Here is a 13,646-nt window from a genome sequence, read left to right as displayed (position 1 = left end):
TGTGTGTGTGTGTGTGTGTGTGTGTGTGTGTGTGTGTATGTGTGTGTGTGTGTGTGTGTATGTGTGTGTGCATGCATGTGTGTTGCTATAATAAAACATTCTGACCAAAATCAACTTAGAGAAAGAAAAGGTTTATTTAGCTTATAATTCTAGTCCCCAGCACTGAGTGAAGTCAGGAACTCAAGAAAGAACTTAAAGCAGAAACCATGAAGGAATATTTTGTTAATTTATTCATAGGCTTATCATTAGCTACATTTTGATTATAACACAGGATGACCTAAAGAGGGAATAGTACCTCTCAAAGTGGACTGGGTGATACTTTATTAGTTAACAGTCAAAACAGTTCTCCAAAGGTCAATTTCATAGGTAAAGCTTTAGTTGAGACTTCTGTGTCAAGTTGAAATTTCTGTCCTTCCTACCAAGAAAAAAAAAATCTGGTTGTTCCTGTTTGTGGGAAAGTTGGATAGGCCTGGCTTTGGTTGCCTTAAGGCTCCCCTTTGACCTTTCTCGTGGTTCTGAGCTACCTAGGCTGAGGTCATGTTGTCTTCTTAGCATCAATGCCTAGGACAGACAATGTGCATAATAGAACACTGTCAATCAAGAGGTGTCTGCTGCATGAATAAGGACACTCAGAGACTATAAATATAAATAAATACAAACAAACAAACCAGGGCTAATGAAATATTTAGTCCTTGTGCACTGTAACCAGAGTTAGTAGAAGTGAGTAGCAAAGGGGCAAAATGACCACGATAATTACAGAAATCTCTTCACCCTCAACCTGCCACTGCACCCACGATGTTCCTATAGCTCAGGGAAGTGGACCTCTGACATAGGTAGGAAAGGAGCTCTTTGGGATTTGTTAAAATCACACAAACCACCTTTCTGGGGATAGATATAAATTTCCAGACCGTCTCTACTCAGTCAGTAAGAGCAAATCACAATTCTCAGTGTATTTGTGCATGGTTGTCTGAATGCAATTCATGTGCACTTGCATGTGGAGCCGAAAGACAACCTTGGGTATTATTCTGAGGCACCAGACTTTTGGCTAAGGTCTCTAACCGGCCAACAGGCTCCAGGGATCCACTTATCTCTGCTTCCTTAGTGCTGGTATTAAAAATGATGCCACCAAGCCTGGCTTAATCATGACTTCTCTGTAAGTACTAATATAAGATAGATGGACAGATAAATAGGTAGACAGACAAGTGAGAAATCAAAAGTAGCTGGTAGCTAGCTAGAAGACAGATAACAGATGAGTGGAAGATTGGGTGGGCAGGTGGAAAGATAGCTGATATATGACAGATGGGTGATTGGAAAGACAGAGGAGTGATAAATGGGAGATAGGTAAGAGATGAATAGATGCTTCATAGATAGATAGGTAGGTAGGTAGATAATAGGCCACTGTTAGAGAAATGGATGGTCAGAAGAACTTATTGATAGATAGATGATAAATAGCTGGCTGGCTGGAAGAAAAACGATGATTGACAGATAATGTATGATAGATATATAGATGACAGATACATGTATACACAGATAAATGACCACGTTAGATAGGCTGATGACAGATGAATGGATAAGAACTGGACAGATGTATAGAATAAATGACAGATGGATACATGGGCAGATGGATAGAGTCCTTGTAGGCCAGATCGCCACATTGTATCCTGAACACTCTTGGTTTTTTGAGATTGGAGTTTCGTGTTCCTTTGGGTGGGACTCATGCACCTAAGAATTCCAATGAATGCATCTTTGAGGGGGACTGAGTTTTAACTTGGACTGTGGCCAGCTGTGTTGATATCTATTTCACCTCCTCCCATGCTGACAAGTCAGCACTTGAGCCTAAAACTGGACTCTTCCCCATAAACTACAGCAGCACAGAGGCATCCAGTGGCAGTCAAAAATAGGATGGCTCAATGCTATGAGCATGGGACAAGAGGCCTTGTGCTCTGAACCTTGGAGATCTTGAGAAAAATCACTGGCCTAGTGTCCTCATTTGCGACAGGATATGGCCTCTTCTGAGACTTTGAGACGACCACAGTGATATAGTTGATAATGATCTTTACCCTAATGGTCAGAGAGGACGAAGGAGAGCATAGGCCTGGAAGTCAATGCCACCACGTCCAGGGCTGCAGAAACAAATGCATCTGTGGAAACTAAAGCAAGCCATCTGTCCCCAATGCTGTGGAGATGCCACCATCTCCTCGGGGCTGGGATTACAAATGCCTGCCCCCATACTCAGGGTGTGGAGATAGCCGTGTGTATTACTCCTGTTTTCAGGGGAGAGTTTCTTTAATCTTTGTGTATGCATCATTGTCGTAGATTCAGCTGTTAGTTTGACACAAACTTAGAGACACCTCAACTGAAGAATTGCCTCCCTCAGATTGGCCTGTTGGCATGTCCGTGGAACATTTTATTGATTGCTAATTGATATAAGAGGGCCCAGCCCACTGTGGGTGGTACCATACTGAGGCAGGTAGGCTGATGAACCTGCCTGCCTCCATCTTAGGATTGAAAGTCATCTTACAGCAAAGACAAACAAGGTTCATTCCTGTTTGTGATTAGATCTGTTTCTCTAGGTTTGGGCTATGCCCCCTCTGTAACCTTAACTATAAATGATTCTGTTCTTCCTGTTCCAGGAAACGGCAACCATGCCTTTCATTCAAAAAGTTGTAATAGCCATCTTGCAGCCTACCTTTGCTTCAAAAGGTTGTTATGTAATAGCCATCTTGCAGCCTATCTTTGCTTCAAAAGGTTGTTATGGTCTCCTTGTTACAACAACCTTGCAATCACGTCTTTGTTTCAGGAGGTCATTATGACTAACGTGTTATGCTTACGTTCCACTCCTGGAACCCCACCTACTTTATCTGCCAACCCTCCATTTGGAAACCCCCATCTCTGAGCTACAAAAACCTCATCTTCCTCATATCCCATGCTCATCTCTGAGCCCTGCCTTAGGGGAGGCAGCCTACACACACAAATAAGGAAGCTTGCTTTAATTAATTGCTTGCTTTAATTTTACCATGATTTGGGTCGGTGGTCTTTTTCCTCCCATCTTAGGGATTAACAGGGGCCTGGGTTATATAAGAAAGATTTCTGAACATTCGCCCGGGAGCAAATCCGGAAACAGCATTCCTCCGTGGTTTCTGCTTTAAGTTCCTGCCTTGGCTTCCTTTGATGACAGACTCTAACCTTTTAGATGAAATAACCTCTTTCTTCCCTAAGTTGCTTTTGATCGTGTTTATCACAGCAACACAGACAACAAGCTAGGACAATGCTCACGTGTGCCAGTGTGGCTGTGCAAATGCCAGGAAGCACATGCGTGTAGAGGTTAGAGGGCAGCCTCAGATGCCTGGGTCCTTGCTTTTCACCTTGTTTTTGAGATGGGTTCTCTAGTCCACTGCTGCATACAGCAAGCTACCTGGCCTGGGAGGTCCCAGGGGTTCGCCTGTCTCCACCTCCTGCGGCACACATTATGGCATCTAGCTTTATGTGGGTTCTGGAGAACAACCCCAGTCCCCACACTCGTGTGGCAAGCCCCTTACCCACTGAGCCGTTTCTGCAGCCCTGCACCTGTTTTGTAAACATTATTCTTCCAAGGATGTGTGTGCGCGTTATTGCCTAATGGCTCTTGTCACTTTACAGTTGTGATGGAGGAGCCAAAGCAGACGGCTTTATGTGGAGAAGCAGATAAGATATGAAGGCATTTCTGAGTCCACAGTGCAGTGCTGTCTGGGGTATAATATCGACCTATCAATAATCCAGTTAAGACAGTTTACCTGCTCTACGTGAGAGGGCTCAGTTCGCCAATCTTCATTCAAGTTCACACTCACACTGTTTAAATGTGGGCTCCATGCTGCAGCACACAGACCAAAGCATTATAGATTTCTCTCCCCAAATGTAATACACAAGTCTAAGTTGATTGCAGCCAAACATAAATTTAGTCAAATCTTTAATGCACTCCATTAAGCCATGAATAAGACTTTAAAGCATTGTGTTAGCTATAGAGAAGTTGGGACTGGAGTTAAGCCAATTGCAGACAGCTGAAAGAGAACGTTACTTCTGGACGTGGTAGGTATGATATTTGTCCCCAACAGTGTATCATGGAAAAGGACGAATTTTTATTTCAATGTAAAAGTCTACAATTAGCTGTCATTGTGAAATGACAAATTTTGCACAAAGGGGATGGTTGGCTTCGTGTTCTAGAAAGGCTAACTCAACTCTCACACTGCCTGTGGGTATGTCTCAGACTGCCATTGGTGTCCCCTCCTATACCCAGCACTCCATTTTCATAGAACAAAATCATCTTTCTAAACACAGAGTGGCAAACATTTTTCTCACGTCTGGTTGAGGCAGGAGAAGGATATGCCAACAGCTCCACCAGGTAGTTGGCATGATTTGTGTGTTCCTGAGAGTCAGACCTTGGGATGAGACATGCAGAAGACATTTTTGCACTTTCAGAACAATGTAGATTTTGAATAATTTGTCCAGCACTTTTACAGAAGGGTTTCTAGTGTGGGACTGGCGAAAAGTCAGGGATACACATTCAGAAATCCAATTCAGATTCAGCAATGCTTGGTGATGTCACAAATGCAGGCTGTGTACGTGTCTGGGGATGGGGCACTTGGGGGATTTAGCATGGGGCAGGGGTGAGTGAAGAATTAAAACATCTCACTGACGATATTTTCACAATGATTACATATTTCACTTGCATGAGAAATCGAGCTACACGTGTGTGGAGTTAGGCTGCATTGTAAAAATTGTCACTGTTGTCATCTTTTTTATTTTTTTTAAATTTTTTTCATCTTTTTATTTTTAGTGTGATTGAAAACATTTAAATGTATGGCTTGTTCTTGCCGTGGGTAGAGTGAGATCATATAGGGGCCACAGTTAATGATGACTTTTTTGCCTCCTTTTTCTTCCATTTTCATGTCTCTGTCTTTGTGTGGTATGTGCATGTACATGCATGTGTGTTTGCATATGTATGTTGACACCTGTGTGGGGGCACATGTGTGTGCAAGTGGAGGCCTTGTACACACATACGCATCACTGCTGATGCCATGTTGTTGATCCTTGCTAATTAGTTCTTCCACCTTATTCACAGAGGCAAGGCCTCTCAGTCAAGCCCAGAGCTTACCAATCTGGCTAGTCTTACTAGCCATATTGCCCTGGGAATCCCTAGTCTCCACATTCCAGGCTGCCATCACAGGTGGGCTTGTCATGCCACATGGGGACCAGAGACCTGAACTCTTGGGAGGCAGGCCCTTTCACAGCTAAGTCATCTCTATAGCCATCTTGCCTGTGTTTCTTTACCAAACTGAAAACAGGAGAAATTGATAGTGCTGCATCTTGAGAGGAAAAGGGATTCTGCATCATAGGTTTGGGAGATGGGTAGGCCTCTCATTTGTTAAGTGAAGGTTCTCTCTGGGTTGTTGGAGACAGAAATCCAGTGGGGGGTAAGTGCCCAGCACAGAGACTGGAGTAGAGAAAGCTAATTTTCAACTCCTGGTTATGTGTCTAGGCCTGCTTGTGCGTACCAATTAGAACCCACCCATTTCTATTCACACCCTGTCTCTCTTCTTCCAGGTCTGAACTCACTGACCTGCCGACCTACTTCTACAGCCAGAAAGCCTAGCTTCCTTATGGGCTCCTTATCAGTGAGGAATTTGAGCTTTTCTCCCATTTGCTGCCACTCACTCAGATGCACCCACCTGCCATGTGCTATCTCATTTCAATTTCACAGCCAGGACGTCATCTTGACTGAGACTACAAAGCAAGCTTCGGGCCACAGTCTGGTCCCTTTTCTCCTACCTGGAGACTGGGTTCCCTCCCCCTGCTCTTCCTCTTTCTTCTCTCCTTCCATTCCTTCTGTTTTTGAAACTGAAATCTCTTTCTTTCAATGGGATGCAGGATGATTGGGGTTGAGCGAGGGCACGCAAGAAGCTAATGGAAGGATGTGTAAGCGGGTGATGAAGACAGCAGAAGACGGTGCAATGCAGGACATTCAGGACCCTCCTCCCCCACCTCTTCCCTTCTTCCCCAGATCTCTCCCCTCCATCCTAATGCCCCTCCTCTTCCTCTCCAACCTGCCTTCTCTCATCACTTTTGTTGGTTGCCTCTCAAAGCTCTTCCATGTTTAGCCTGTGGGAGGTACAAGGAGCTTCTAGTCAGTATTCCAGACTCTCAGAGAGCAGCCTCCCACAGGGTCGCACACCCTGCACAGAAAGATGTGCACTCGATTGACATATTCTAACAAATATGTCCTCATACTATGGCTGGACTTGCTCTGCAAAAATCAGTAAGGGGGGGACCGTGAAGTTTAGTGGAAACATATCCATCCAGGCATCTGTTCTCCCTCATAATCAATACTGAGCCAGTCACTTGGAACTAACAAACTTCAGAGCAAGTCCAGCACTGGTGGCTGGGAGCCCCTTAAAGTCCCGGGTTCCTGTGCAGGTGTATTTATTTATTTATTTATTTATTTATTTATTTATTTATTTATTTATTTATTTATTCATAAAGTGTCTATTTTTGTTGTTTTTATCAAGCAATGGTAACAAGGTGATTTGGAATCAGCTCTGGACTTAAGATCATATTTATTTATTTATTTATTTATGTAGCCTTTTCATCAGATCAATATGTTGCGCTGAGTGTTTTATTCTTAGATTTACTGACTGTTCTCCCAGAAACAAATTCAAAGCAAAGAAGCAAGCAGATTGGTTTTTATCTCAAAGCCCTGGCTGAGGATCGACAGAAGGAATCCTTGGAAATTCACAAAGGAGTTGAGTTTCCCAGGCTCTCCCTGCTGACAGATGGCTTTGTTTGAAGCGTCTGTCTTTGGGAGAAGCTGAGTTATGTACCCGCAAGGGCTCCTCCCCCACCAGTCAAAGGATACTAGGGCTAACCCTGCATTCATGAACATGTGTGCTTGCCCTGGGCCATTAACTAAAGAACTATGAACCTTCAACTCTGGGCAAGAAACAGTGGCTACCAATTGTTACTTCTCTGAATTTCCTAGGGAATTTGGGTCAGAGTGCGAAGAACTACTTGTAAAATGCAAAATTAAAAAAATTTGCATAGGACTCCAGGTGCTGAGGTGACCAGAAGGTGTCAGATCCCTCTGCAAAGAGAGTGGTGGACCATTGCTCTCTGCCTGATGTGGGTATCAGAAACAGAACCCAGGTCTTAACTGTTGAACCACCTCTTCAGTTCCATCAAATTCTGCTTTAAGATATCCGCCCCTCTCCTGGGAACTTTTGTTCTGGGTGCTCAGCTTCTTGAGAAAAGAGAAAGCCCTAAAGCTTCCCAGGCTTATTTTTCTTGTCCCCCCTCCCCCGCGCCCGGTGTAGTCTCATCTTCTTGTACTTCCAGGTGGCCTGAAATGAAAGCATGTGGCATTCAAATGAGTGTCTGGAAGGGGGCGGGCTGGCTGGTCCCTCCCTCTTCCGTAGGACCTGATCATTCCTAGCCATAAACACAGCAGCTCGGTGCCACAAAGGCCGAGGGTCTGTACACAAAATGAGCTTCAGAGATTTGGGTGTTTGGGGATAATTTGTTTTCCCATGTGAAGGTAGAAGGGGCATTGCTTCTGAAAACGTCTTAAAATTAGCAGAGATAAAAGCATCATGGTTAGAGGTGCATATACCTTTTGAGACATACCTATATGTGTGTTATTTAAGCTACACATATACATGTATGTGTGTATATGTGTCTTGTTTTGCGATTTCAGTTTGTTAGCCCTGTAGAGGTGGATGTGATTATGTAACTGGAATGTAAGAGTGGGGGCATCCAGATGAGTGTCCAGATAGCCAGAGCCTCATGCACAAGGAGGGGACCTGAGTGGTACTTCTGTATAATAATCTGTCCCTGATTTTGCTTCTCCTGAACTTGAATCCTAAATCATTGTCATAAAATATATTTGTTGAACCAAGGAGAAACAACTTCCATTTGACTTAAAAATGTCACTGGGTCTTCTTAGTCCTGTCATTGTTTACAAAACAAATACCATTTCATCTAATATGGCTATAGCTTATGGTCCTATCTAGAAACAAAAAGACAAAAGCAGATTTATGGCCAACATGAGATATTTTCTGGATACACGCACAACAATGAAAACATTTTGAAAATTAACGGGCACCCACAGGTATAAATACACTGTTGAAAGCATTTAACGCTCTTTAACATAGCCAAGTCCCCTGAGCTTGAAGCAGCATTAAATTCTCCTTTGCCGGTAGCAAAAAGAAGCCGTCAAGCACAGCAGTGAAAAATTGGTACCGTTTCCTGGCCAGTAAGCAACAGAACTAAGGGCTTGAATATTTTATGGGTTTTTATTTATTTATTTTTGTTCTCATGCTGTTTTTCTTCCCCATTTCTTTTTTTCTCCTGTTCTTGCCTGCCCAGGACTGATCGTGGTGACACTGGCTGTGTGTTGGATGCCAAATCAGGTTCGGCGGATCATGGCTGCGGCAAAACCCAAACATGACTGGACCAAGTCATACTTCAAGGCATACATGATCCTTCTCCCCTTCTCGGACACGTTCTTCTACTTCAGCTCTGTCGTCAACCCTCTCCTGTACAACGTGTCTTCTCAGCAGTTCCGGAAGGTGTTTTGGCAGGTCCTCTGCTGCCGGCTGACTCTGCAGCACGCCAACCATGAGAAACGCCTGCGCGCCCGCTTCAGCTCCACCAAAGACAGCACCCGCTCAGCCCGCAGCCCCCTCATCTTCCTAGCCTCCCGGCGGAACTCTTCCTCCAGGAGAACGAACAAGGTGTTCCTGAGCACTTTTCAGACCGATGCCCGGCCTGGAGAAGCTAAGCCCCAGCTCTTGAGTCCTGAGTCATCACAGACAACTGATTCCACCACGGAAAATGGTATCCAGGAGCAGGGAGTGTGAGCGTCCAGTTCAGAAGCCTTGAGCAGAAACTGACTCTTCCCTCCCACAAAAGCAAAGTTACCTTCACGCAGCAGTCCGCCAATAGACTGTGACTCCATTAGGGACAGAATGGAAGCTCCAGGCTTTGGGAAGGGCAGGTGCATATCTCAATGACTTCTAAGGGCTGATTCTTCCAGGATGGCCTTGGCCGTGGTTACACGGACTGGGATGGGAAGAACTGGGCTCTCTGCTCCATGCGTTTTCTTCAACTACCCACGGAAATCCAGACTGAATTGGTTCAGAGCTTACAAAGTATTTGTGCATGGCAATCTTGCATTACTTGAAGGGAACAAAAAGATCTTTTTGTCTACCCAGAATAGAAGGACACCCAGCAGAGACTCAGGGAGGTGAGAGAGTGCGGGCCTGACAGATGATGCAGCAGGGGTTGGCATCTCCTTTAGCTTCAGCAGTGCGCCAAGCAGAGGGCTAAGTTGAAGAGCAGGGCGGTGGTGAGAAGCCCTGGCCTCATGGCCGAGGCAGAACTGCCTCTTTTCTTGGGCCTCGGCCCATTGCAAAGAGGGGTGTTGCAGCAGCTGATACACACGGAGTTCAGTTTCCCAGGGGAGCAGAAGGACTGGTACCCAGCCGAGGCGATGAGACAGGCTGCTGACGATGCGCACGACTTCCGGTACATGATCCCTGCAACACAGGCCCCGAAAGGTGGGGTTAGCATGTGAGGCCTGCAGTCTAGCCATTGCTGTGAGCCCAAATCTGAGTGTATAGCTTTCCCTAACTCCTCCCACAGAAAGGGTTCTTGTCCCCTGAGCTAGGAGATGTCTCGGGCTACAAGAACTCCCAGATTCGCTGCAGCCTGGAAGTTCTTTTGGGCGATTGCATGGAGGTCACACAGAACCTGTGGGGAATGTGACAGACACTGCTTCATTTCTGACAAATTGTTCTGACAGCTATTTTAGTTGCTATATCCACGAATAAAGAGCTATTAAAATCAAAGTCTCCTCTCTTCTGTGTGTGTGTGTGTGTGTGTGTGTGTGTGTGTGTGCACGCACAATGTATTTGCATTTGTGCATGCAGTACCCTCGGACTCCAGAAAAGAGCATTGGATTTCTCTGGAGCTGGAGTTGCAGGTGGTTGTGAGCTGCTATGGAGGTGTTGGGAGCTAAATCCAAGACTTCTGTAAGAGCAGTGCATCTCTTAACCATCTCTCCTGCCCCTGCACACGTCTTTGCTATGTGGGTTCTGAGGATCAAACTCAGAGGTCCTCATCCTTGCATGGCAAGTGCTTTACTGACTGAGCCAGCTTCCCAATGACAAGGTGTATTTGTTAAATTAAGTCCTACATTATACTAGACAAAAGGGTACTTCTTTCCTTTGATGTTCAAACCATCTGTCTCATACTAGGACCACATACCGCATATCCAGCTGTTATCTCTGTTATTACTTAGTAAGTGGCCATAGAGAAATGGCTCCCAACCAAGAGTTCATTAATTCCCAGAATTCTCTGAATATAGAGAAAATCCCAAAGAGAGTCCTCCTGGTCCATATTTTAGAAACCCCAATTTTAGGGGTACACTAAGTTTAAATAGCAGGTAGAGGCACTAACAGTGTACAGGATAGCCTCGTTCTCCAGGAAGCAGCTTGCCTACAGGATAAGCTGACATCAAAGAGCTGGTTGTTGGCGACAGATATGGTGGGAACAGAAAGTTTCCTGAGGGGTTGGGAGGTGGCTGTGTGGGCAAAGCACCCACCATGCAATCACAAGGACCTGAGTTAAGGTTCCCCAGAACACATGTCAAAAGCCAGGTGTGGTAACACAGGCCTATGATACCAGTACTGGGAGACAGAAAAGGAGGACCTCTGAAACTTACCGCCCAACTGGCCTAACCTAATCCAGGTTCAGAGAAAGCTCCCGACTCAAAGGTTAATATGGAGAAGTAGTTGAGGAAGACATTTGATACTACCTTCCTCTTCCCCTCACGTGTGCATACAACACACATATGTGCGCACACGTACATGTGTGCTCACCACACGTACATGTGTGCTCACCACACGTACAGAGGAGCTTTCTGAAAATACTATAGAACTCATCTTGTTTGTTTGTTTTCGGGTTTTTTTTTTTGATTTTTCGGGACAGGGGTTCTCTGTAACTTTTGGAGCCTGTCCTGGAACTAGCTCTTGTTGACCAGGCTGGTCTCGAACTCACAGAGATCTGCCTGCCTCTGCCTCCCGAGTGCTGGGATTAAAGTTGTGGACCACCACCTGCCCTGCTGCTTATGGAACTTATCTTAAGGAGTACAGGACAGGTGTCTTGTCCAATTAGACAGGAGCTGAGGATTCACTACAGTTAAACAATCATAATAATAATGATAACAAGGCTAGGGATATATCACTGCTGATAGAAGCCTAACAGCCATGATGCCCTGGGTCCCACCCCAGCACTGAATACATTGGTTGTAGTGGTACATACTTGTAACTCTAGCACTTGGGAGGTAGAGGCATGGGGACCCAGAGTTCAAGTCATCCTCAGCTATATTGTGATTTGGATACCACCAGGGCTATAGAAGACCTGGACCTTGGGGGAGAATTGAAAGGGGGGAGAGGCAGGGAGGGGAACAGAGAAAAATGTAGAGCTAATAAAAATGAATTTAAAAAGACCCTGTCTCAAAGCAGTAACAATTTTAACAGCTAAATCATGAGCTTCCAGGATGCTAGACACTGTACAGATGGCTACTATGTGCCAGCTCATTTAGTTCTGTTCCTAAAGTTAGGATATAGTGTGCCCTGGAAAGTTCTGTGTAGAAAAAGCTTTGTCCCCAGCACAGTGCCGTTGGGAGGTGGGGTTCAGGGGGGACGTCTCAGGTCACAGTATGGATGTTCTAAAAGGGAGCAGTGGCGTTATAGTTTCTCTCTCTCTCTCTCTCTCTCTCTCTCTCTCTCTCTCTCTCTCTCTCTCTCTCTCTGTTCTCTTCTGGCTATGGAATGAGGGGACCTACTTCTTCACATGCATCTACTATAATATGCTGCATCGCCCTAGGTCTCTGACCGTGGATTGAGCTCCCAGCCCCAGCCCCTATGCCTGCACCCGCCCCTCCCGTGTGTGTGTGTGTGTGTGTGTGTGTGTGTGTGTGTGTATAATGTGGAGGTCAGAGAACAACCACAGATGTTGTTTCTCTGGAAACACCCATCTTTAAGAGAAGGTCTCTACATGATCTGGAACTCTCCAATTATGCTGAACTGGCTGGCCAGTGAGCCCAAAGGAGTCTAAGCATGTTAACTGTGTATTCTGGGTATCAAATTCAGGCCTGTGTGCTTTCATAAAATGTGTACTTTGCTGACTGAGAGATCTCTACAGTCCCTTCAAAACTAAACCAATACAAGCCTTTCTTCTTCCTACATGGATTATTTTAAGCATTTTGCTACAGTGATAAAAACCTGACTAGCCTGGTTGAAAGTACTAGGGGGACCCATGACTTTCCTAATGTACAGATCCAGAGCCTGAGGACTAAGACTTAGTAACTTGCCTAGGTCCCATCATCAGACTCTCTCCTGGCATCCACAATAGGGCATATTGTGGTGGCAATGTGGATGTCCTTCTGTGTATGTGTTGCTTTTACTGTTTAATGAATAAAGCTGCTTTGGCCTATAATAGGGCAAGACTATACCCAGGCTGGAAGAGTTAGAGGGAGAGAGTAGGTGGAGTCAAGGAGAAAGACACCATATAGCTGCCAAAAGAGAAAGATGCCATGTAGTTGCTGAAGGAGGCAGACACCATGTAGCTGCCCAAGAAGCAAGAGGTAACAAACCATGAGCCTTGTGGTAAAATATAAAATAATAAAAATGGGTTAGTTTAAGATATAAGAACTATCTAGAAATACACTTGAGCTACCGGTCCAACAATGTTATAATTAATATAGTTTCTCTGTGGTTATTAAGGTCTGGGTAGCCAGGAATGAGAGAGCAGCCTCCTTCTACAAATTGGTGCACCAATGTGGGGCACCTACATCCACACAAAAACTGAGAGAGCTTGGGAAGGAAGTCTAGACACAGAACAATAGAGTTAAGTGTGGCTTCTTATAGCTGCATTTTTTTTTTCAGATAGGCTCTGTTTGCTGATGGTAAGCAGAGGCATGACTCCATTAACAGAAGGCTTTCTGACTCAGCATTAGCAGCAAAAACTGGCATGGCTTCTTTTAGAGATGGCTCCCTGGTTCATACTGGCAGCACTCTGGCTCTTCTGGGAGGTCCCACACTTAAATAGGGTCTGTGAGCAGCATGTTACAAATCGTTTAATGGCAACATAGACTCACTGCATCCCTGGAGCTGAGGTGGCAAACATGGCTCACAAAGAGAATAAACACGGCTCACAGAGTCAGTGAACATGCCTTCACCATGTTGGACTGGGCGGAGAAAACAGGCAAGGCCACTGAGTTGGTCCAAGCTATACTTGTTTAACATTTTTAAAAAAACAAAACAAAATGTTCCTGGTCAAAAATGATTACAGATATGCAATAAAGGTAGATTCAGATAAAAGAGATCTCTAAATGGGTCACAGTGTTGGATAAATGTAGGGAGGCTTGGGAGAGAGTAGAAAAAGAGTATAGAAAATTATAAAAAGAAATAGGTTTAAAAATAACAGCAAACAATGAGGACTGATGAGAAGCTAAGGACAATGGCACGGGGTTTTGATCCTACTTAATGTGCTAGCTTTGCGGGAGCCTAGCCAGTTTGGATGTTCACCTTCCTAAATATAGACGGAGGGGG

At 45.0% G+C, this 13,646-nt stretch overlaps 2 protein-coding genes across 3 annotated transcripts in view; one reads left to right on the top strand and one right to left on the bottom strand.

Annotated features, from left to right (window-relative positions):
- Positions 1-8,946, top strand: part of Gpr39 (G protein-coupled receptor 39) — a 198,473-nt gene extending 189,527 nt beyond the window's left edge. Inside the window, exon 2 of the mRNA XM_005348243.3 lies at positions 8,395-8,946. Coding sequence (XP_005348300.1) covers positions 8,395-8,888 — 494 coding nt within the window. The 3' untranslated portion in view covers positions 8,889-8,946. The remainder of the gene's footprint in view (positions 1-8,394) is intronic.
- Lypd1 (LY6/PLAUR domain containing 1) overlaps positions 8,947-13,646 on the bottom strand; it is a 46,044-nt gene continuing 41,344 nt past the window's right edge. Inside the window, exon 3 of one of the 2 annotated variants that reach the window (XM_005348244.2) lies at positions 8,947-9,566. In XM_005348244.2, the coding sequence (XP_005348301.1) occupies positions 9,331-9,566 (236 nt within the window). In that variant the 3' untranslated portion in view covers positions 8,947-9,330. The remainder of the gene's footprint in view (positions 9,567-13,646) is intronic. The other variant, XM_026779795.1, reaches the window with a different exon arrangement.

This window comes from Microtus ochrogaster, chromosome 6, assembly GCF_000317375.1.
Source record: "Microtus ochrogaster isolate Prairie Vole_2 chromosome 6, MicOch1.0, whole genome shotgun sequence".
NCBI classification, from domain to species: domain Eukaryota; kingdom Metazoa; phylum Chordata; class Mammalia; order Rodentia; family Cricetidae; genus Microtus; species Microtus ochrogaster.
This window is presented reverse-complemented; position numbering and strand designations above follow the sequence as displayed.